Consider the following 19068-nt stretch of genomic DNA (forward strand, 5'->3'; position numbering starts at 1 on the left):
CTCCTGTGCTGCCACATACCAGATCAGTGACTGTGGCTGGCTCTGCGTTACAGCTGAGCTATAACCTTGCTCTCCCTCCTCACCTGCCATCTCCAAGTAATTGCTTTTGGACAGATGGCAAGGTGGCAGCATGGTTATGTGACTGCAGCTTGACTTTTCCCACTCCCCCCAAATCTGCTTCTGGTTATACAAAGAGAGCTTATTTTTCTCCTCCCTACTTCCCTTCCAGCACTACAAACCAGTTTACACAGAAGTCAATTGTTTCAGCAACTGCAGAACGGCTCGGGCTGGGGACTTCTTCCACCCGTGTCCCAACATTCCAGTGGGCACAGCTGAACCAAAGCACAGAGGGACCTTGCTGTGGTTGCCCTTATCAGGGTAACATGACAATGCAAGTGTAGTGTGACAGCCCACCTGGTCATTCCTGGAGAAATCAAACATCTTCTCATACAAGCAGGGCCAGACATACCTGAGCTAGGCAGAAATGCAAGGGATTTTGACTGTCGGGAATAGTTTCTTTCAGGCAGGTGTTCCCAAGATGGGTTGTTAAAAACATGATTTGTCTCAGTAGTTCCAGACATTCAGGTGTGAGTCTCATAGTCATCTTAAAATGCTTCATTTCTTAAAATGTTTTTTTTTTTTTTTTTCAAATAAGATTTGCCATGGGGATTTCTTGTTTGTTTTTGTTTTTTTTTTCTCTGAAGTCTAGGGCATCTAAAGTTAAGGGCATCTAAAACCTAAGTTGCTGTCAGCAGCAGATTTCTTCCTTCCACCTCTTATTTCATAGAATCATACAATAATTGTAAATTAAAACACTTCAAGATTCTTAAATCTTAAATCTTGGCATCCTCCATTACAACATCCAATTGTGGAGCAAATGTATGGATATCCTCATATGTTCCTTTCAGCTTTCAACCCTCCAGGTATTATAATACCAAAAATGATATAAAAGGACCTACCAGAATTAAAACTAGCCATGCACAGGTAGGAAGGTAATGTGAAGGCCTCCAGCTAGGTTATTTAAAAAAAATCAGATTGATAATTTAGTAATTTGAAATATTTTACTATTTTCTCATGTGAAGAAGATTATGCAAGAAATTGAAAGGCAACTATAAGCAAGGCAAAACCACTACAGCCACAGGGTAAAAGTTTCAAAGCCATTAGCTTTTGTTTCCCTTCACCTCCTTCTTAGAATACAATAAAATTGCATGTGCTCAGGTTTGTTGCATTTATTTATTTTCAATCACAGATTGTCTACAATTGCTTTAGTTGCATTTGGATAAGTGTAAGTATGTACTAGACCACATCTGTGTCACCTGTCCTGCTCATGACACTCACATGGAAAATTACCTTCTAGAGCTGGGATAAACCCCATTCAGCTGGGATCAAGATAACCAAATGACATATTCAAGTGACTGTCATGGAAGAGTCAGTACCCTAATGAAGGGAGAAGGTGCTCTGGGAAGCAGCAGCTGTGGGAGGAAGTGCCTATGTACCTGTGTTCCTGCAGATGAATTTGGAATTCAATGGCAAGAGGAGGCAGCAACCAGCAATTACACACAGGGGAAACAACAGCTCATCTTCCTCTACTGAGCACATGCAGCATAGAGCTTTTCCCCAGGGGAGCATCTTGACTGAGAATTCCCAGATCTCTCCTTCAAATAGGCAATAGATAATTGCAATAAATACGAAACATATGTACATACACTTACCCCTTACAGGTCTGCTCATCCATTAACATCCCCCCAGCCTTCCAGTCAGGAATTCATTTTCAACAGACTTTTGAAGTAGTTATCTATAATTTGCTTCCACACAACGTGTGTTTACTTTGCAAAATCAAATGCATGCTTAGAACTTAGAGCAAAACACAGAGGGCCCATGGAAAAAACTAGATGTGTATATTATAGAGAAACAATGGAAAGCAGTTCTACAAATAAGAATTACAATGGTCTATTTTGTGTACTGCTTGCTTAAAGCTACATGATTATAACCAAAGCTCTTTTTATTCTTAGCAGTTTTGTCAAAAGCAGAGGAAATAAAGATAGTTTACTGCCAGAAGAATAAAGCCAGGCACATAAATACCTATCATGCATCACAGCTATAGTACACAGTATCTCCTTAGAGCAGATGATGATCTTTTCATAGCTCAGTAATGCATAAAGGCTAAATTCCAAAGCCAAAATTACTCAAGCCTGCTTTTTTTTTTTGAGCAATTTAGAAGTTTAATATTGCTGATTACCATCTCACTTTGAAAGCATGCTAGAGGAGAGGAGGAGGCTATGATCAGGAGAAACCTCAGCTGCAGCTCTGCTAAAACCTGGTCAGGGATGGAAGAATAAAGCAGAATTTGTCAACTCCACTGCAGAGTGCGCTCTCATTATTCTGTTCATGGCATCCAGTTTTCACCACCTCTGCTGTAAAATATTTTGATCAAAACTATGGTTTTGGTCGATGAAGTAGTGAATAGGTCTTTCAGTGCAATTGCCTGTTTGAGAGGGATTTTGTTGGCAATTGGCTGAGCAAATTCCCACTTGCAATAACAGCTGTGAACCCTGCTGAGGGCAGCTGTTGGGTAGTTAATACTTGTTGGGAAGTATCTCGCTTTAAGTGTGTTTTGTTTACAAAAGAAATTCCTACGCTTTTTAACACAGTGTTAAAGACATTGTGCCTCCTGTTTATTTACATATAATGTTCGATCTGTGTTATCTTTGTTCACTTGTACTGATTTTCCTCCCTACAGGGGGCTAACATATCGAAGGGCTTTTTTGATTGCCTTCAACTTTCAATTGAGTTAATAATAACAGCCTAGATACAGAGAGGTTATTCAATTAAGTATTATAAGAGACTGCTAACCCATTTTTTTTTTCTTTTCTGGCCAGCAAAAATAAGGAGAAACTCCATGGAAGATAAAATTGAAATGGATGTCAGCGTAAGCAGGACCTACAAGAACAGTTTCTGCATCAGTGGCAAGAGCGGGACAGCTTAATCTCCTTCTGTGGCTGTCATTTTTTAAGGAGAGCTGTCCATCCAGAGCCCACATAATCTGCAATTAATTCCTTTGCCCTGCAGGAGTTTTGGAGCCACGTTAATAGCTCTGAGCATGTGAAGGGATGCAAGTGTGAAACAGATGCAAGCCTCTTTCATATTATTTTGCCAGTATAAAACTCAGGAATATGCAACTCTGCAGAAGCAGGCAAAGGGGTATCTCTGTTAACAGCCCACCTCCAAAGCCTCGAGGAAATCCATACTGTCATTTGCACAGTGAGCCAGGCCTTGCCCACCAGCAGGGATGAGGTCAATATGCAACCCCAGGTGGATCAGGCTCAAACAGCCCCAGCCTCCAGTGATGAAGGAACCCTCCAGTGAGCCCTGCAAGAGCAATATGTGGGGAAATCACCTCCTCTTCACCCACAGAAGCTTTGTCTGTCTGAGCCTCATGACGAACAGCATAACTGGCTATCAAAATTCTTGCTTAAATACCTACAGAAATGCTGTCCAGTCCAAAAAGGTTCCCAACTGCAAAGCTCCCTCTTTCAGACATGTTTTAAATGGAGACTGAAGAAAAGTTTCAGCTCACACTCTTGCAGATGGAGGGTAGGACACTTGTAATACAGGCTTGCTTGAGTGGAAGCTGCTCATCAAGATAACAAACACTTCCAGCGTATATATAAAAGCAATGGCACATTTTTGACAACCACTTTGAAGGTTTAGGAAGAAAACAGGAGATACTACACAGCTGAATTCTGATTGCATGAGTCAGCAAGCTCAGTTTGAACATAAGAACATTGGTGTAAACACTCGCACTCATGGACGAGTGCTACAGATTTAATGTTAAGGATACAAGGATTTAATTTATCTTTCATTTGCAAACTAATATCTTAGGTAGTAAAATGTTTTCCAGCAGTTACATGAACATAGAATTGTGGAATAGCATCAGAAAAACCCAATATAATTACCAGTACCCTCCTTTTTTGCAGGATCTATCCTTTCCCTCTCTTCTTCCATCAAACTACATTGGAAGTCTAGGTGTTCAGCTCATACGCTCATTAAACATGGTCCATGTATTGTTATGTAAGTTACTTTGGTGAAGATGTATTTCCTGGTCACACCTTGCTCCTTCCTCCATTCTGTCCCACTTCTGAAATTGTTTTCCAAATATGTTTTCAGAGAGATGTGATTACCATTTCAGAAATACATATCTGACATAGGAGCTCTCAAAAGTAAACATTTATTTAATACCAAGAAAATCTAATGTCCTTCTGGGTGTAACTTGCAGAGCCAAGGCCTAAATCTGTTTATGTAAGCTGAACCTCAAAAGCAAGGTAAGTGACTTGAGTCAGGCTTCCACAAGCCTTAAAACAAAGTGTGAGCTGAAACTGGACCTTTGCTGTATTTTGGAAATACTAAGGAAGCAGGCACTTTAGAGAACTGACTTCACTTTTGAAAGGCTTATAGCTGTGTACAGAACCATACATTTGCTATCACACTAACCTTAAGGGTTTTAAAATTAATACCTACACTAAGTTCAAACCGAGCAGTTCTTTATCCTTGGGTACAATTGTGTCTCATACAGATGTACTGCAGTAACACTATCACTTTCATGCTGTTAGTTCTATTTCTGGTTTTTTTTCCCCATTTTCTGCCTAATTTCACAGATGTGATGTATAGATGAAAGACAACCAACTCTGAGCTTGTGCTTATCTCCCAAATCTTACGCATATGGTTGTGAGCCCACAACGTGTAAGACAAAAAGGTCTGAAGCAAAGGCCACCAACATTTCAGAAGAACTGCACACAGTGACTTTCTTATTTGTTTGAAAGTAATCACCACTTATTGGGGAAAAGAAAAAACTAAAGCAAATCAGTGACAAAAATACCACAGACCTAAGCTAAAAATGTAAATCAGGAGCATCTTGGCAAAACCACTCAGAATGCAGAAAGGCTCCTACTAATATGCAAGAACAGTGACATCTTGTGGGGATTTACAGAATCGAGTTCACAGAGGGACAGAGCAAACTAATCTGTGATGTTGGGTAATTAAAGGAAACTCTACTTCAGTAGTTTATTTAATACATATACCACTAATATTTGGTAGAAATTAGGCTTTATTGCTTTTATAATGAGGAATGAAAATTTAAAAAGCAGATAAATAGCTAGTTAGAAAAACTTTGAAAACAGAAATTAATGGAATGGGGTGGAATCCAAATAGCTCTGTATCCATTTCCTCTGCTCTCCCAGGAAGTAGTTATAATTATCACTTAAATATTACTCATCCAAAGTAATAATGGCATAAGGGAAAAGAGACTAAACAAGGAATTATGTTGTAAAGGCATACAGTCAAACATAAAAATGACATCCATATTAAGTGGGTTTTAAAAACACACATGTAAATATTTAATAAAGACAGCATGAATAGTTGTGTTGTTCCTTTCCTCTGATTAACAGACTATGCCAAATTCATTATATGTACTTCGTGAGAAAGCAAAGTTGTATCACGATAGAAAATTAATATATCCTACTTGCCAGTACAGTGTGCAAGATTTGGACCTTTCAGATTGCATCAGAGTATTTGAGTTTCTGGAACAAATCTTCAGTGTGATAAAGTGTCATAACTCAACCAAGACACTCAACTCTGACAGCTTACAAGCAAAAAATGTTTTGATTTTTTTTTATAAGTTTGCACCCAAACTAAGTTATAAAACCATAACATTTACAACTTGGAAGATGAAAGATTTTCCTACCATGATGTTCATGTGTTCCTCTTATTTTCTTTTACCTGAGTAACCTAAGTAAACAGATTACAAGGCAATTTAGACATATTAGCTAATACAAGGTTTACTGGACTTCTCATATATAGAAATGTACTTTGACACTATTTGCAGTTTTACAAATACAAAATGAATAAGAACTTTAAAACATATTTACTGAGCAGCCATGTTTTGATATCTGTACAGATCAATAAGTGCTGTGGAATTATGTACAGAATTTATAATTTAATTTTTAAACAGCTTTTGTGCAACCCGGCTGTAATGTGCATTTAAAGAACTGCTGTCAACATCATACATCTGTAATTTACTGGTGCCAGAAATGGAGAGTACAGAATAGGACAACAGCTCCTAAAATTATACTGTGCTATGCAGACATCAGTACATAATTCAAATAGTGCATATTAATCAATGTCTGATGAGGAATAATAGCTGCTAATACAGACACAGGCATTTACAGGTATTAGGTTTGTTAGAGTAAGTATGGATGAATAAACTTTTCCATATATAAACATTAAAAGAAAGGGCTTGAATTAGGAAGTCATACAGTAATTAAAGATGGAAAATTATGTAATAAATAACAAAAGTTTCAATTTAACTTGCAGAAGATAAACACAGTTGGAAAAAATCCTTTATAGTAGCAAAAGATCCTTCACAGTAGCAATGAAACCATTCAGAAGCATTGTCAAATCAAAGGTAATTTGGTTTTATTTTATAATCATAACAACTGAAAGAAAAAAAAGAAAATCAACACAAAGAAAATTTAGTTTATCTCTGATAGTTGTTAGTGTACTTCTGTGTTATTGTATTTCTCAGATGTTTCCTCCTCTTTTTGTGCTCTATTCACATTATCCCTTTTGAATTTTGATTTGTTTTTTTAAGGTTCTTTAGTCCAACATGAATCCATAGACACTAAAGCACAGTGAATATGTAATCTGCAGACTGGTGTGAGTGAAAAAACCATAGGAATATAATCACTTTTACGAGGTAAGCTTGGAGTAACTTGGAGGAGAGAACTTGCGCTTCAAGTACTTGAGAATGTAAAGTGGAAGACAGCTTACAACAGTGATTGCTGACACTTTCCACAGGAAGGTCACAGTTGTGATAAAGGCAACATCTGCAGAAACAAAAAGGGAAAATAAGTAATGGGAGCCAGTAACATGGAAACTGGAACTTCCACAGTGCAAAGTCAATGAAAGTATCTTAATTGTTTGCTTATGCTATTGTCCAATTTAAAAAAAAAAGGGCAATAAAGCAACAGAAAGTTAACCTCAGGCTTTTGCTTTCGCAAATTATTTTTTCAGACAGGAACTTCAGAGTTCCTTTATGGTCCTCACACTGTTGTGCAGCTGAAGTAACTTTTAGGGGAAACAGATTCTCAGTTTAAAAGCTCGACTCTCTCATAATAAAAAGTTAATTCAGCTTATTTTTTTACTAGTAAGAATGTTTTTTACCTGCTATAAGTTCCCAACCAGTTTGGATCTTTTGTTCTGTATTATTTTTCTTACATCTATGCTGAATGATTCTTAAAATTATAGAGATTAAATTAGAGCCCAAATATTTCAAGGAAAAATGTAGTGATATTGCTACCTACCACACAGAAAAGATAATTGTTTATGACAAAAAATTCACAATAATGCTGACATACTATATTTGCTAATGAATTCTTTGACCCTATTTATGATAATTAGATCATACTTAAAAATCATGAAAAGATCCCAGAACTCAGAGAACCCCAATAATTTTTTTCTTTTAGTTTTGCCCATTATTTACAAATGCATATATTAAGAAATTCTCAACTCCTGAGTGAATCTTTAAAGATAAAAAAAAAGCCAAACCAAAACTTCAAGAAAAGTTAAACTTCACCTACCTAAGAAAGCTCCAAAAGACACTCTGCCTATACCTGTTTCACAAAGAGGGAAAGTGAAAGGATAGATTTTACAGAAAATACAAAAGTTATGCAAAAAAAACCCCCAAAACAACAACAAACTCCAACAGGTTAGCTACACAAAGAGGAGATGGAAAATATGTTAGTAGCATTAACTGGATTAGTATTGCCTTTCACATGTCAATCAGATTATTTTAAGCAGCAATTAAATAAAAACACTTTGAAAACATAGAGATTTTATATTTGGTCATGTTTTAAGGTTGTAAATAGATTGGCACTTTTCTTACATTTTACTTCAAGGTATAATTTACTGTATAAACAACTTGATCATGTGAATGAAAATTCACTTCATAAAATGCAATAAAGAAATCCTTTCCTGCTCCAACTCTGCTCATTAAAATACTTAGTATATTAAATTTCAATGTATAAACTTGTTATGCAGTTTTAGCCTAAGCCTGCTTAGACATACTGAAAGCCTGTGTAACCTATCATAGACACCCTAAAAAGGCCACTGTGTGCAATTAACTCAGAAACATAAAAACTGGTTTGCTTTCATGAGTCAGAGCTCTAGAACAGTATCTGTTTTGCCTTTGGTATTTTTGCCTTTCTAATTTGAGTGCCATGTCATCATATAATTTCTCTGGAAGGAGATGATCCTTATAAGCAACATCACTGAAATAAACTGAAAAAAACCCTGAAATAAGTTTATTTGCAAGTGAAGTTAAGCATTATTGGTCTGGACCATTTTTCCTGATCCATGAAAGTTGTTCCATATCTTGAACTGCAAACCATCACTTAGGTTTATGCTGCATCACATACACAAAAAAGCTCCCTCCCCCCAGTTATAATGGGACAGATTAAATAAGAATAAAGCATTAAGCAGAAGTGAGACTAAAAGAAAGGCATTTTCTCAGATTAATGGTGAGTAACACACATAAAATACATCTTTACAAAATCTCATGAAACTGCAGCCTTTTCAGTACTCTCAAATACAAAAATAGTGAAGTTAAGTCCCTGGGTTGCAAGAAGCCATGCAACCGCTTCTGGACTCGCTTGGGCTTGCCCAGCAAATCCACAAGCACAGAGAGGAAAACACTCCCCTTTATGGAAAAGTTTGCAAGAAACAAAGTTCCTGTGGTTTCTACACCTTTGTGAACCTCATCTAAAAGTGTTTTTCACAGAACAACATCAGAAAGGATGGAAGGACTGGCTGTCACCAATACTACAGACTTTCAAAGGTGAAGCTGCAAGCTCTGCTTTATGAAGTTCCTGGAAGTCTGGACTCAAGTGCAAGTACCTGTATCTGATCTTGTTTGTTCCTTTAATTTGTAATTTGACGTGGAGATTCAAAAATCAACCCAATAATCTCTATTATTGTGTCTGTGCATCAGTGTCAGAGGAAAAAAAAGGGTGCTCTGGCAAACCTGAAATAATGTGCAAAATAAGTACCAAGCCCAGCAGAGTTGTTTCTTCACTCCTGAGAAATCTTGGAAGTACTAGAACACCTGGGACAGGCAGTGAAGCATTTACTGATTAAATAAATAATTATATAAATGATGGTATGATGCACACACACTACCCTAGCACTGACCACCTGGAAACTGACAGAGTGAAGGCAGAATTGTAAGACTTCTAGAAACTGCCATGTAATGGCTCAATTCTGCTATGTGAAATGACAGGCGAAGAAGGCCAGCTCTGTACTCATCAGATCCTAAAAGTCAGAGAAGAAGCTGGATTCTGCTCCTTGTGAGGTATAATTAAAGCTATTATGTATATTTCTGTAAGCTACATTTGTAAAATCACACCTAGATACTTTATTTTTACTAAAGGATAAGTCGATCCAAGAAGAAATAGGTATTATTTTGATGCTCAGATTCTTGACTGGTAAGATTTGCAGTTGAAATATGTTCTTTCATCTCGTGAACTGTAAACAATCAGTACCTTAAGGCACAGTATGGCATGCCAAAACTTAAAGAAAAGCAAGCTTAATACAAGCTTCCTATAATTATGAAGCAATGGCTCCTATATAATGTATCTTCCCTTCTAGGCTGCTGCATCACTTCCTAACAATACTTCAGCAATTTTAGCCTTGTGAGTTAGATCTAATGAGGTCCACTTGGCCTGGCGTGCAAAATAATGCACCAATTCAGCGAAAGATCCTGACTTTTAACAAACCATATCTATTTTCAATAGTGCAAATCTCAAAGTCAATATAAAGTATGCAATTTGGACTGTCAATATCAGACCAAGGATGGAAAAGGCAGGAGTGTTTTGACTAAAGTTTATAATCTAGATATACCATACTAACAGGATAAAGATTGTTGAATTCTAGGAGAAAAGGGTAAGAGAATATTTTAACCCAACACTAATTGGGCCTAATTTGTACTCAATTATATTTCTTATAAAGAAAGCTGCATTTTAAAACATCACCTATTCTTCATTGAAAAAAAGGAAAGAGAAAAACATTATTAAAGATACAAAACAGTTCTTTGCTAAAGTACTTTTACTCACCAAAGTATTCATTTAGAAATGCAAGAGAGGCCACATAGCAGCCAAGACTGAGGAATTCAGCCACCACCATTAACCAGTGCCACGTTCGTATGGTCAGTGCAACCATCAAGAGCTCAGTCAAGATCAGGGCAGTGAAGGAAATGGCAACGACGTGTACAAACTCGGATTCAAAAAGCAGCAGGGCTCCATACATCAGAATACCACCTGCATGGGGTGCAGAGGCACACAAGGTTGGCAAGGCACCCTGCAGTGAAATTTCACTGTACCAGCTTTTACAACTGCACACTGAACGTTTGATTGCTCATTATGAAAATTTGGCCAGTAATTTTTAAAACATTGATCTTTCTAAAAGAAGGATATTTACTGTACTTTGTACATGTGAAATAAGCCAACCAAAGTAAAGCCATACAGAAATAAAGCTATTAGAAAATTAAACACCTTTTAGTGCAATATATCTGATGAACTGTTAATTAACCTCATTTTGTCAAGTACTACAAATAAATGAGATATTGTTGAAAGTGTAATTACTTTCAACTGATTACATAATTCAGATTTCTTCAACAGTACTTCTGTCATTCAATGAAAGAAAACTACTGTGTAAATACATGCAATGTGATAAGCACTCATTAAAATTTTTCTGGATTAGCATTTAATTAAAAACATGTTCTTTTTTAGGCGACATGCACCAATAAAAAAACCAATCATGCTGTGTTTTGAATAGGCCTGGCACACTACAGGAATATCGATTTACGAGATAAACAGAAAGCAATATATATAACTACTGATGAAACGCTAAGCTTTGGGAATTCAACCTGCAGCTGAAAAACAATATTGCTAATAGCAGACAAAAATTTCTCAGTTCAGCAAAATTAGGACTCTCTCCTACCTTGGTAAATACTGATTAAAACCCAGATGAGGAAGGTCTTAAATGACAAAGATCTTCCCTAAGGGAAACATGTGAGAGGACAGTTAAACACAATTAAAAAAAATAAATCTACTCAGCTCATATATAGTTCATTGCTAGAGAAACATTTTACAAGTAAAATAAGTGGTATTTGAAGTGATAAAGGCTACAAAGCTTCTACTTGCTTTTATGATTCTTCATTTCAAGCTTGTATAGAAATTGCACAAAGCCTAAATTTGGGAGTAAGAAGTTAAGGCCTTAAGCAGAAGAGATATTTTAGCTTGCAATGCTCTGGCTGGTTTTCAGAATGACAAATACAGAAAAATTAATTTATTTTTTATTTGTAAAATGTAATCTTCAAAACAACTAAAGTATTGTACCTACTGACCAAAACCTTAAGCAAATTTGCAGTTATTTACTAATAACTTCTAAATGTTGGATAAACTGCCCATTTGCTTCCACAGAATAAATTTATGACTTCTGCAAATTTTCAGCAAGTAACTATTACCATATAAATTTTAAATATTTTGATTGTGAATGGTAGAGACCGAAATATAAGCAAAAATCAAAGAATAAATTCTGTACATGTGATATGACTCTTGCATTCTGTGAGGGTACTGATGAAATATGTTAGAACTGAAGAGTTGAAAAGATACACATTTTAAAGGATAAAGTGGCAAACAAAGCAGCCATTTTGCCACAAAAAAAAGGAACAATCTAGAACAGGCAAGAATCAGCACTTCTTCATTACTGCAGCAAGTTCCAAGTTCTGTGAACAGCTTTCCACAGGCAAGCTTATGACTCTGTTTAGCAGGTGAAGGCCATGCTTTTTGGAGTTTGATAAAGGACTGAAATCTCAAAAACTTCAAAGATTCTCAAGCAGAGAAAGAACCAAGATCTCCAACAGAGGAAAAAAGATGATCCCAGATTAACATAGGTAATAGCTAATTTAGTGCAATTAAAAAGACAAAGACTCAGAAAATTTTGAACTGGAGTCTTTAACTAGAGTCTGCTTCTGAACTTTTAGAAACATCTTTGAAGAATTTACTATCCCTAAAAAAGACCGTCTGCTTCTGTCTTGGATCATAACTTTCCTAGCTGACAGCTAAGGATGGAGAAGAAGTGGTTTTCAAAAAGCTTATTAAAACAGAATCTTGAGCTTTATTTCACTCTTGTGGGTAACAAAATTATGAACTTTGTTTGCAAATATGTGCAAACACAAAGAAAGCAGTATCCATGGATGATTGAGTTCAGATATCTCAGTTATAAATATCTGCTATTTAAAATAAGAGAGTTTTTGGAGACATCAGCAGTAATTTCTGCATGTTAAGAAAAAATAAATCTATAAATTCATCTACCAATTAAAATGGAAAAGTAAGATGTGAAAATGTAAACATAAATAACTCCACATGAGAGATTTTGGGGCCAGAGTGAAGGTTGCTTTATCAACATACCTTCAGGTTTGAATTATTTCAGTACAGCCACTGGTGACTAGAGAAATGTATTAATAAAAATGATTGAAATGTTTAGTACTGTGGATTATTTTAATAGTACAGAAGTTGGCAATAGTTATGCAATCTGTCTTGCTTGGAATACCTTATAAAAATGATTGCAACAATTCCCAGTTTTGCACACTGGAAATTTTAGCATTTGTTTGTAGCTGAGCACTGAGGACATTCATACCTTTGTGAGATCCTTATAAAGTTCTGGATATAGCAATGCCATTTCTGGCTTCACATCTTGATCCAATACTAGAGAGAAGACTGGAAACATAGTATATATGGTTGCATACCTAGGAGAAAGGAAGAACACACATTAACACTTTTGTATGACATAATTTTGAGTTCAGTGAGTTCAATTATTCTGTTTATGTAAGAGAAATGAAACTGATTCTTTTCCCCAGTACTTAGGCAGCTTACCAACACAGCTTCACATGCAACCTGCTCCTGTGGTTCTGAGAGCTGTCAGTTGTGAGAAGTTACAGAGGTCTTATACAGTCAAAACCAATAAACACATTTCTTTATTCTATCACCCAAGCTTATCACCTGTTACCATACTCCCTGTGCACTTGCACTTTGGACAACCTGACATTTAAATTCATCTATAGATGGATGAATGAAAACTGAATTTAAAAAAGGGCACTATATTCTGGACAATGTGGAGAAGGTAGGTAGATGAATAAGAGTCTTAACAGCTCTTTAAGTGGCTTTGGATTTTGTTGTACACATGCCAGATACACACTTTCACATGTACTTTCCTGGAACTTATCACAGCTTCTGCAAACCTGTTAGAGAGGTCTGCTGCTTGCCTCTGCAAAGTCTGGTGTATTTAGACCATGGTTTAACTAAGGTTTAAGTTACTCTTGATTTAAGTTGTTACTATTTACAAGGAGAATAAAAAGAAGCTCTTAGGTCATAGGGACAGAGAACAGGGACAAACACAAACATATGCACAGGTCTCAGCTGTGTAACTTGGGGGACCATATTAGTAAACCAGCAGCTGCAACGTGACCAAGGTGCTCCTAATGCTGCACATATTCACATGAATGGAAATCTATGTGGCAAAGTTGGATAGTGCACACTCGGAGGAAATTTCACAGTAGCTTCAGCTCCATTTTAAACACAAAACCCTGTGATTCTCACTGAGATTTGTACATTAATCTGTGTGACAGCTGAAGCTGGTCTGGTCTGGGAGATTTTCTTTATTGTTTTCACCCTGTATGTGCACAAGTTCTATGGTATCTTCTAAGGCTATGCAGATCCCTCTCTCCAGAGAAGTGATAATGAGACTTCCCCCATCATATAGTGCATAACCAACATAATGTGACTTCTCTTGGTACACTCATCCCAGGTTTTGGTAGTGTACCCATGATAAATGCATGGAAAACATGGATGACAGCAAGCCCATGGTGTTATTTAACTGGTTAGTTTGCTGTATTTATTACCAGAAATTGTTATTGTTGCTTTGACTTACCCTACCATTAGGAATCCTTGGTACAAGGGAACAGATGCAAAGTAGAAGACTGATGAAAATACAGCCTAGAAAAAGCAGATAATTAATTATTTAATATAATTCTACATACAAAATGATACAATATAGAAAAAAATAACAATACTGGTTAGTTAAGATTTTGTGACATTTCAAAGAAAGACATAGGGATTTTAACTATTCAGAAAAAGTTTTAAATACCTGCATAGTTGAAATAATAAGGCCTCGGTGCATGACAAATTGACCAAGTGCTGCTGATCTTTTGTAACTGTTTCGACCATGTACCATCAGCAGCCTACCTATGTGTTTAAACTGTGTGATGGAAAAGTCAGCTGCTAGAGAAGCTTGTTTTCCCTCCTAGAAAAAAAGAAAAATATTTCAAATATGAAGCCCAGTGTAAAAGATGTATATCAAGTTTCAAAATTCTAAGCAATAATTAATTTTAGAAGGTAAGTTTGTGCCTTATTTGAAAATCAACCCTACAATGAGACACGACAATTTTTAGTGAATATTCTAAGATGCAGTGTGCTGTAACAAATAAGTTTCATTGCTTCTCTTGCTTCTTCCAGGTAAATGCTACACAGAAACAACTACAATTTTTCCTGTTTTTAAAAAGATAAAGCAGAAGACATACAAGCAAAAATACTAAAGACTAAGCATTCTTATAATCTTGCAGAATACTTTAATTGGAAATGATCAATTCACTGTTGTTTAAGAATAAAGCTTCTAATCACATTCTACTAGGCTTCTATGTGACACACATTTCACAGTGAAACTGTTAACATTACCTTGCCTTCAATTCCAATTCCACAGTCTGCTGCTTGGATCATGCTGACATCATTTCCTCCATCACCTGGAAAATGTCACTGCAATATTCAGTTCTTCAGAGGTTTTATTCTCCTGGCCTTACAGTACTTGAGAAACCTCTTACATGCCTTTAAATTCTTACAATTAATCTATGACTTATGATTAATTACTTCAGTAATCAAGACTTTCCTGCAGAATAGAGAAGATAACCATACCTTTCTCATGGAATGGCATTTTGCACCATAACTATGCAATACCTGGCTGCTGGTAAAGGTTGGTAAAGAGGTCTCTCTGGTTTTGTTTCAGTTATTTCTCTGTGGTGCCACCTGCTGCTTACATTTATTACAGATTTTCCTAGGAGGATTGTGCCCAGAGTTACCTATTGCACACGTGCGTTTCCCGGTGTGGTGCTGTAACAGTTTCACAATGTGGGCTTTCTGGGTGGGAGAGCATCGGCAGCACACCACAGCAGGACATTGACAAGCCAGCTCTACAAATTCATGCTCATAATACTTCAGACAAACCTGAGGGAAAAAAATGCTTGGATTTATTTACAATTAAATATTATTACATGTAGCCCAACACAAAAACACAGTATTAAGATTTTTTTATGATGTTTTCCATGTACAACATCCAACTGGAAGGAAAAAAAAGAAAGATTCTCCTGACTGTGGCTTTATTTTTTAAATCAAAAAGATTAAGCAGCAAAGTTCTTTGATGTTAAGAGAATAGACAGTACTAAAGCATGCTGTACACAAATTCCATTTCTGTTACTGTACAGAAGAGTAGAAACCCAGTAACATTTACAACATATATCATCTAATTCACACTCAGTGATAAGCAAAAGTATCTCTAAGGACTACTTAAAAGTATGGGCAAATAGTTGAAAAAAGAGCGTGAAGATGCTGATACATTACTTTCTGACCATAAGCTTATAAATAATTTGACCAAAACCAAGTTTTTACCTCAAGTGAGTCCCCAGATATCACCAAGGCACAGTCATGCTTCCTCCTAAAAGCATTTAGTTCTAAGTGAGCCTCTCCTCGAGTGACAACCTTCAATAAAAAACACTCAGTTAAAAGATTTTGTTACATTCTTAAAAAATCCCTGCCTAAACAAATCAAGTTTTGAGAACTCATACCCAGAAGCCTTGGTTCAAGGGTTTTATCCCATTGCAAGTCTAATACCCATGGAATTTTACTATAAGCCTCAAGCCTTGTGAATTGACAGAGTAATCCTCAAACAAGTAAAATCTATGTAGGCAGCTTAAATGGTTCCTCACCAAAGTTTGCTAGGGCTAAAATAGTGCTGAATTAATGACATTAAAATATCTGAATTTTGAACTGGCCTGAGTCTTTTCATCCTGGCAGGTCTAGAGAAAAATATAAAAATTTCCCAAGCAAACCTCAATTGTTTTGGTTTATTAACCAGCAAAATATGCTCTTAGAATAATATAAAGTGTCCCTATTAATTGTTCCTTCAGTTTCAGGAAGGAAAACCAGGCACAGATTTCAAAGGGACATAAAGATGCTCATTAGTACTAATCCTTTTGGATCTTGCATGACTCTGAAGACAAGATCAAGAGGCATAACATGAAAGAATTACATCATAGATTTTAAAAATTTACATAATTGCTTCAGAAAAGCCCAGCTGTGAAGTGCAAAAAACAGTCAAATGTTACTAAATGCATTTTAGAAGGTTTTGAACTATAAACAGAATATGAAAAACTGAAATTATAATCAGATTTTGAGGAGACTGGCAGGTTTGGGTGTGGTGGTGGGGGAGTTTTTGTTTGTTTTGTGGTTTTTGGCGGGGTTTTTTGTTTGTTTCTTTTTAATTTTTTTCCCAATAAATATCAATGTATTTTAGAGGTATCATGCTAGACAAACTTCCAAGCACAGAATAAAACACAAGGTCTGATTACACTTTTAATTTTGTCTCTGTCAACAGATCACATTGATTAAATAACTTCTAAGATATATGAATCTTAATGACATTGAATATGAAGTCTTGTCCTTGACCCACAACTACCCAGCCTGATGCAGTTCAAAGAACCTTTCTCTCTCCAGATGGGCTCTACTACCCATAAAATTTGAGTTACATTAAAAAGCCCCTGCAAAGAGAAAAACTCATACACATGCCCCAATTCAGAATTTTTTTTCCTTCTTTTCCACAATTAAGCACGAAAAGAGAAACCTCCTTGTCTGACAGCTGTTAGGAAGACCAGACTGTGTTGGCCTAGTACATTCTTTCTGCATTGCAGAGATGAAGAGATGTCAGCACTTGTGCACACTGATGAGCAGTGATCTTCCTCTCTGTCCTACATTTCAACCTAACAGAACGCATTTTTTTTTAAATTTGTAAATACCTGCAGAATTACAAACTATAGAAGCTGAAACTTCTAAGAATAAAGAGTTTTGTTAAAAACAAAACACAGCTTTTTGGAAAGAGAGTAGCAAAAGGTTTTATCGTTTTAATTTATAACTACAGTAGAAGTGTTATAGTGCTTGATATTTTCTTACATTAATGCAGTAGTTATTTCTTTGCAACAAGTATAACCACAGAAGTAATTCTGTATAAATGTGTTTTCTAACTAATTTAAAACTGCGTATTCTAAGTTAACACAGTTTTATGCTGATCTCTTATTACCAGTCAAGGTAATGAAAATAAAAATCTGACTCAACTAAATACATTTTGTTCAGGAAGACTTAATTTGTGGTGTTACAATGTGGAAAGGTCAACAAAAATTGATCTGAAGTTTTATCAGAAGCATTAATAATTTAATTGCAAATAGTAGTCTGCAGGGCCTAATTTGCCATTCTGATGCTTCAAAAGAAAATACATTTACATGTAAATTATATTCATATAATTATTTCTGTAGGTGCAAGTGGTTCATTTAGAACAAACAGACACATTATGTCTGATCACACAGCATCAATCAATGTCTGGAAAATCTATTTTTGTTTGGCTTCAGTCAAGTGAATAGCATGCATATAAAACATAGAAGAAGATTCAGTTTACTTTTCTAACAATTACTTAAACAGTCTGTTGGTAAAATGCACATATATATAGTGACATGAAAAAAATTTCTCATATCAATTTGATCTCTGTTTACAGAGGAGATGTTCACAGTTTCATTCAGGATTAATTCTGCTTGAGTCTAAAGAGTTCTATCAATGAAAATGCTAAAACAAGCAAGAATGACATTCAGACAGCCTAAATGCATGGACAGTTTCTTAGTAGCTCAGCACCTCACCTCACACAGACCCCTTTATTAGATCACTATTTAGAGGTATCTTGCTATGTCTCTTATGAAGGGTGTAAAATGTGTGTTGAACCTGGGTCACCCACACATGGCTACAAACATTTCAACAGCACATCACCAGCTCTAGAAAACAACACCCTTAAATGCTTTGTCATTTTACTGCCTTGAATAACAACCAAAGTACTACCCGCTTGACCATTACAATGACACTCAGTACAATAACCCAACAACTTTCAACAGCCAGCCAGCTACTAATTGAATACAGCATCACTGCTATTAGCAATCCTTTGATGAACCAACAAAAAAAGTTTGAACTATACTTACAGGTCTGAAAATATGAATATCTTGATTTCTAGACACTAAGTGAGAACTTTTTGCAATGCAAGTTGCTGTCTCCAGTTTATCTCCTGTTAACATCCATATCTGCAAAAAAATGTAAGAGTTTACTTCTTTGGACATTAGTATGTCTGTTCTCCAAATCTAAATGACACCTCTCTCCAACTTTTCCCTGGCACCTTTTTGGATTAAGTTATCCAAGAAAATATACTGACTTGTGCATTTTAAAGTAAAATTAACTAATAGTTTTTACTGCAATAGTATGCAAAGCAGAAAAGAACTGTCTTTACTTTTTGCAGCTCCATTCTCCTTCCATTCTCACAAGGGCCAATGTCTCAATGTATATGAAGACAAAGTAAAGCTCTGGGGAAGCATAAAATCCTTTCCCTATGGCCCTGATACTACCTTGATCAGAAAAGTGAGCATACAGATGACATTTGTCAGCAAAATGATGCAACACAACAGTCTGTGACCCTGGTGATAGTCTCAGGAAGCAGCAGCCAAGCCATGAGACAGCAATTCTTGGAGCATGAGCTACAGTCCCAACACTCCAAAGAGATCCTGCCCACTGACCACGCAGAACTGAGGAGGCAGTAAAGATTAAG

At 36.1% G+C, this 19068-nt stretch overlaps 1 protein-coding gene across 5 annotated transcripts in view; it reads right to left on the reverse strand.

The window, feature by feature from the left end:
• Positions 1-5086: 5086 nt before the first annotated feature.
• ATP9B (ATPase phospholipid transporting 9B (putative)) overlaps positions 5087-19068 on the reverse strand; it is a 158897-nt gene continuing 144915 nt past the window's right edge. Inside the window, exons 20-30 of one of the 5 annotated variants that reach the window (XR_004061703.1) lie at positions 18452-18550; positions 15828-15917; positions 15242-15386; positions 14844-14908; positions 14257-14412; positions 14046-14105; positions 12751-12859; positions 11050-11107; positions 10164-10367; positions 7635-7667; positions 5087-6881 (exon numbers count right to left, since the gene is read on the reverse strand). Coding sequence is in view for 4 of the 5 variants with exons in the window: in XM_030971881.1 (XP_030827741.1) it covers positions 6745-6881; positions 7635-7667; positions 10164-10367; positions 11050-11107; positions 12751-12859; positions 14041-14105; positions 14257-14412; positions 14844-14908; positions 15242-15386; positions 15828-15917; positions 18452-18550 (1161 nt within the window). In the remaining variant the exon portion in view is untranslated. Of the gene's footprint in view, positions 6882-7634; positions 7668-10163; positions 10368-11049; positions 11108-12750; positions 12860-14040; positions 14106-14256; positions 14413-14843; positions 14909-15241; positions 15387-15827; positions 15918-18451; positions 18551-19068 lie in introns of all 5 variants that reach the window. The other 4 variants (XM_030971881.1, XM_030971882.1, XM_030971885.1 and 1 more) reach the window with 4 other exon arrangements.

This window comes from Camarhynchus parvulus, chromosome 2 (assembly GCF_901933205.1).
Source record: "Camarhynchus parvulus chromosome 2, STF_HiC, whole genome shotgun sequence".
Taxonomy (NCBI): domain Eukaryota; kingdom Metazoa; phylum Chordata; class Aves; order Passeriformes; family Thraupidae; genus Camarhynchus; species Camarhynchus parvulus.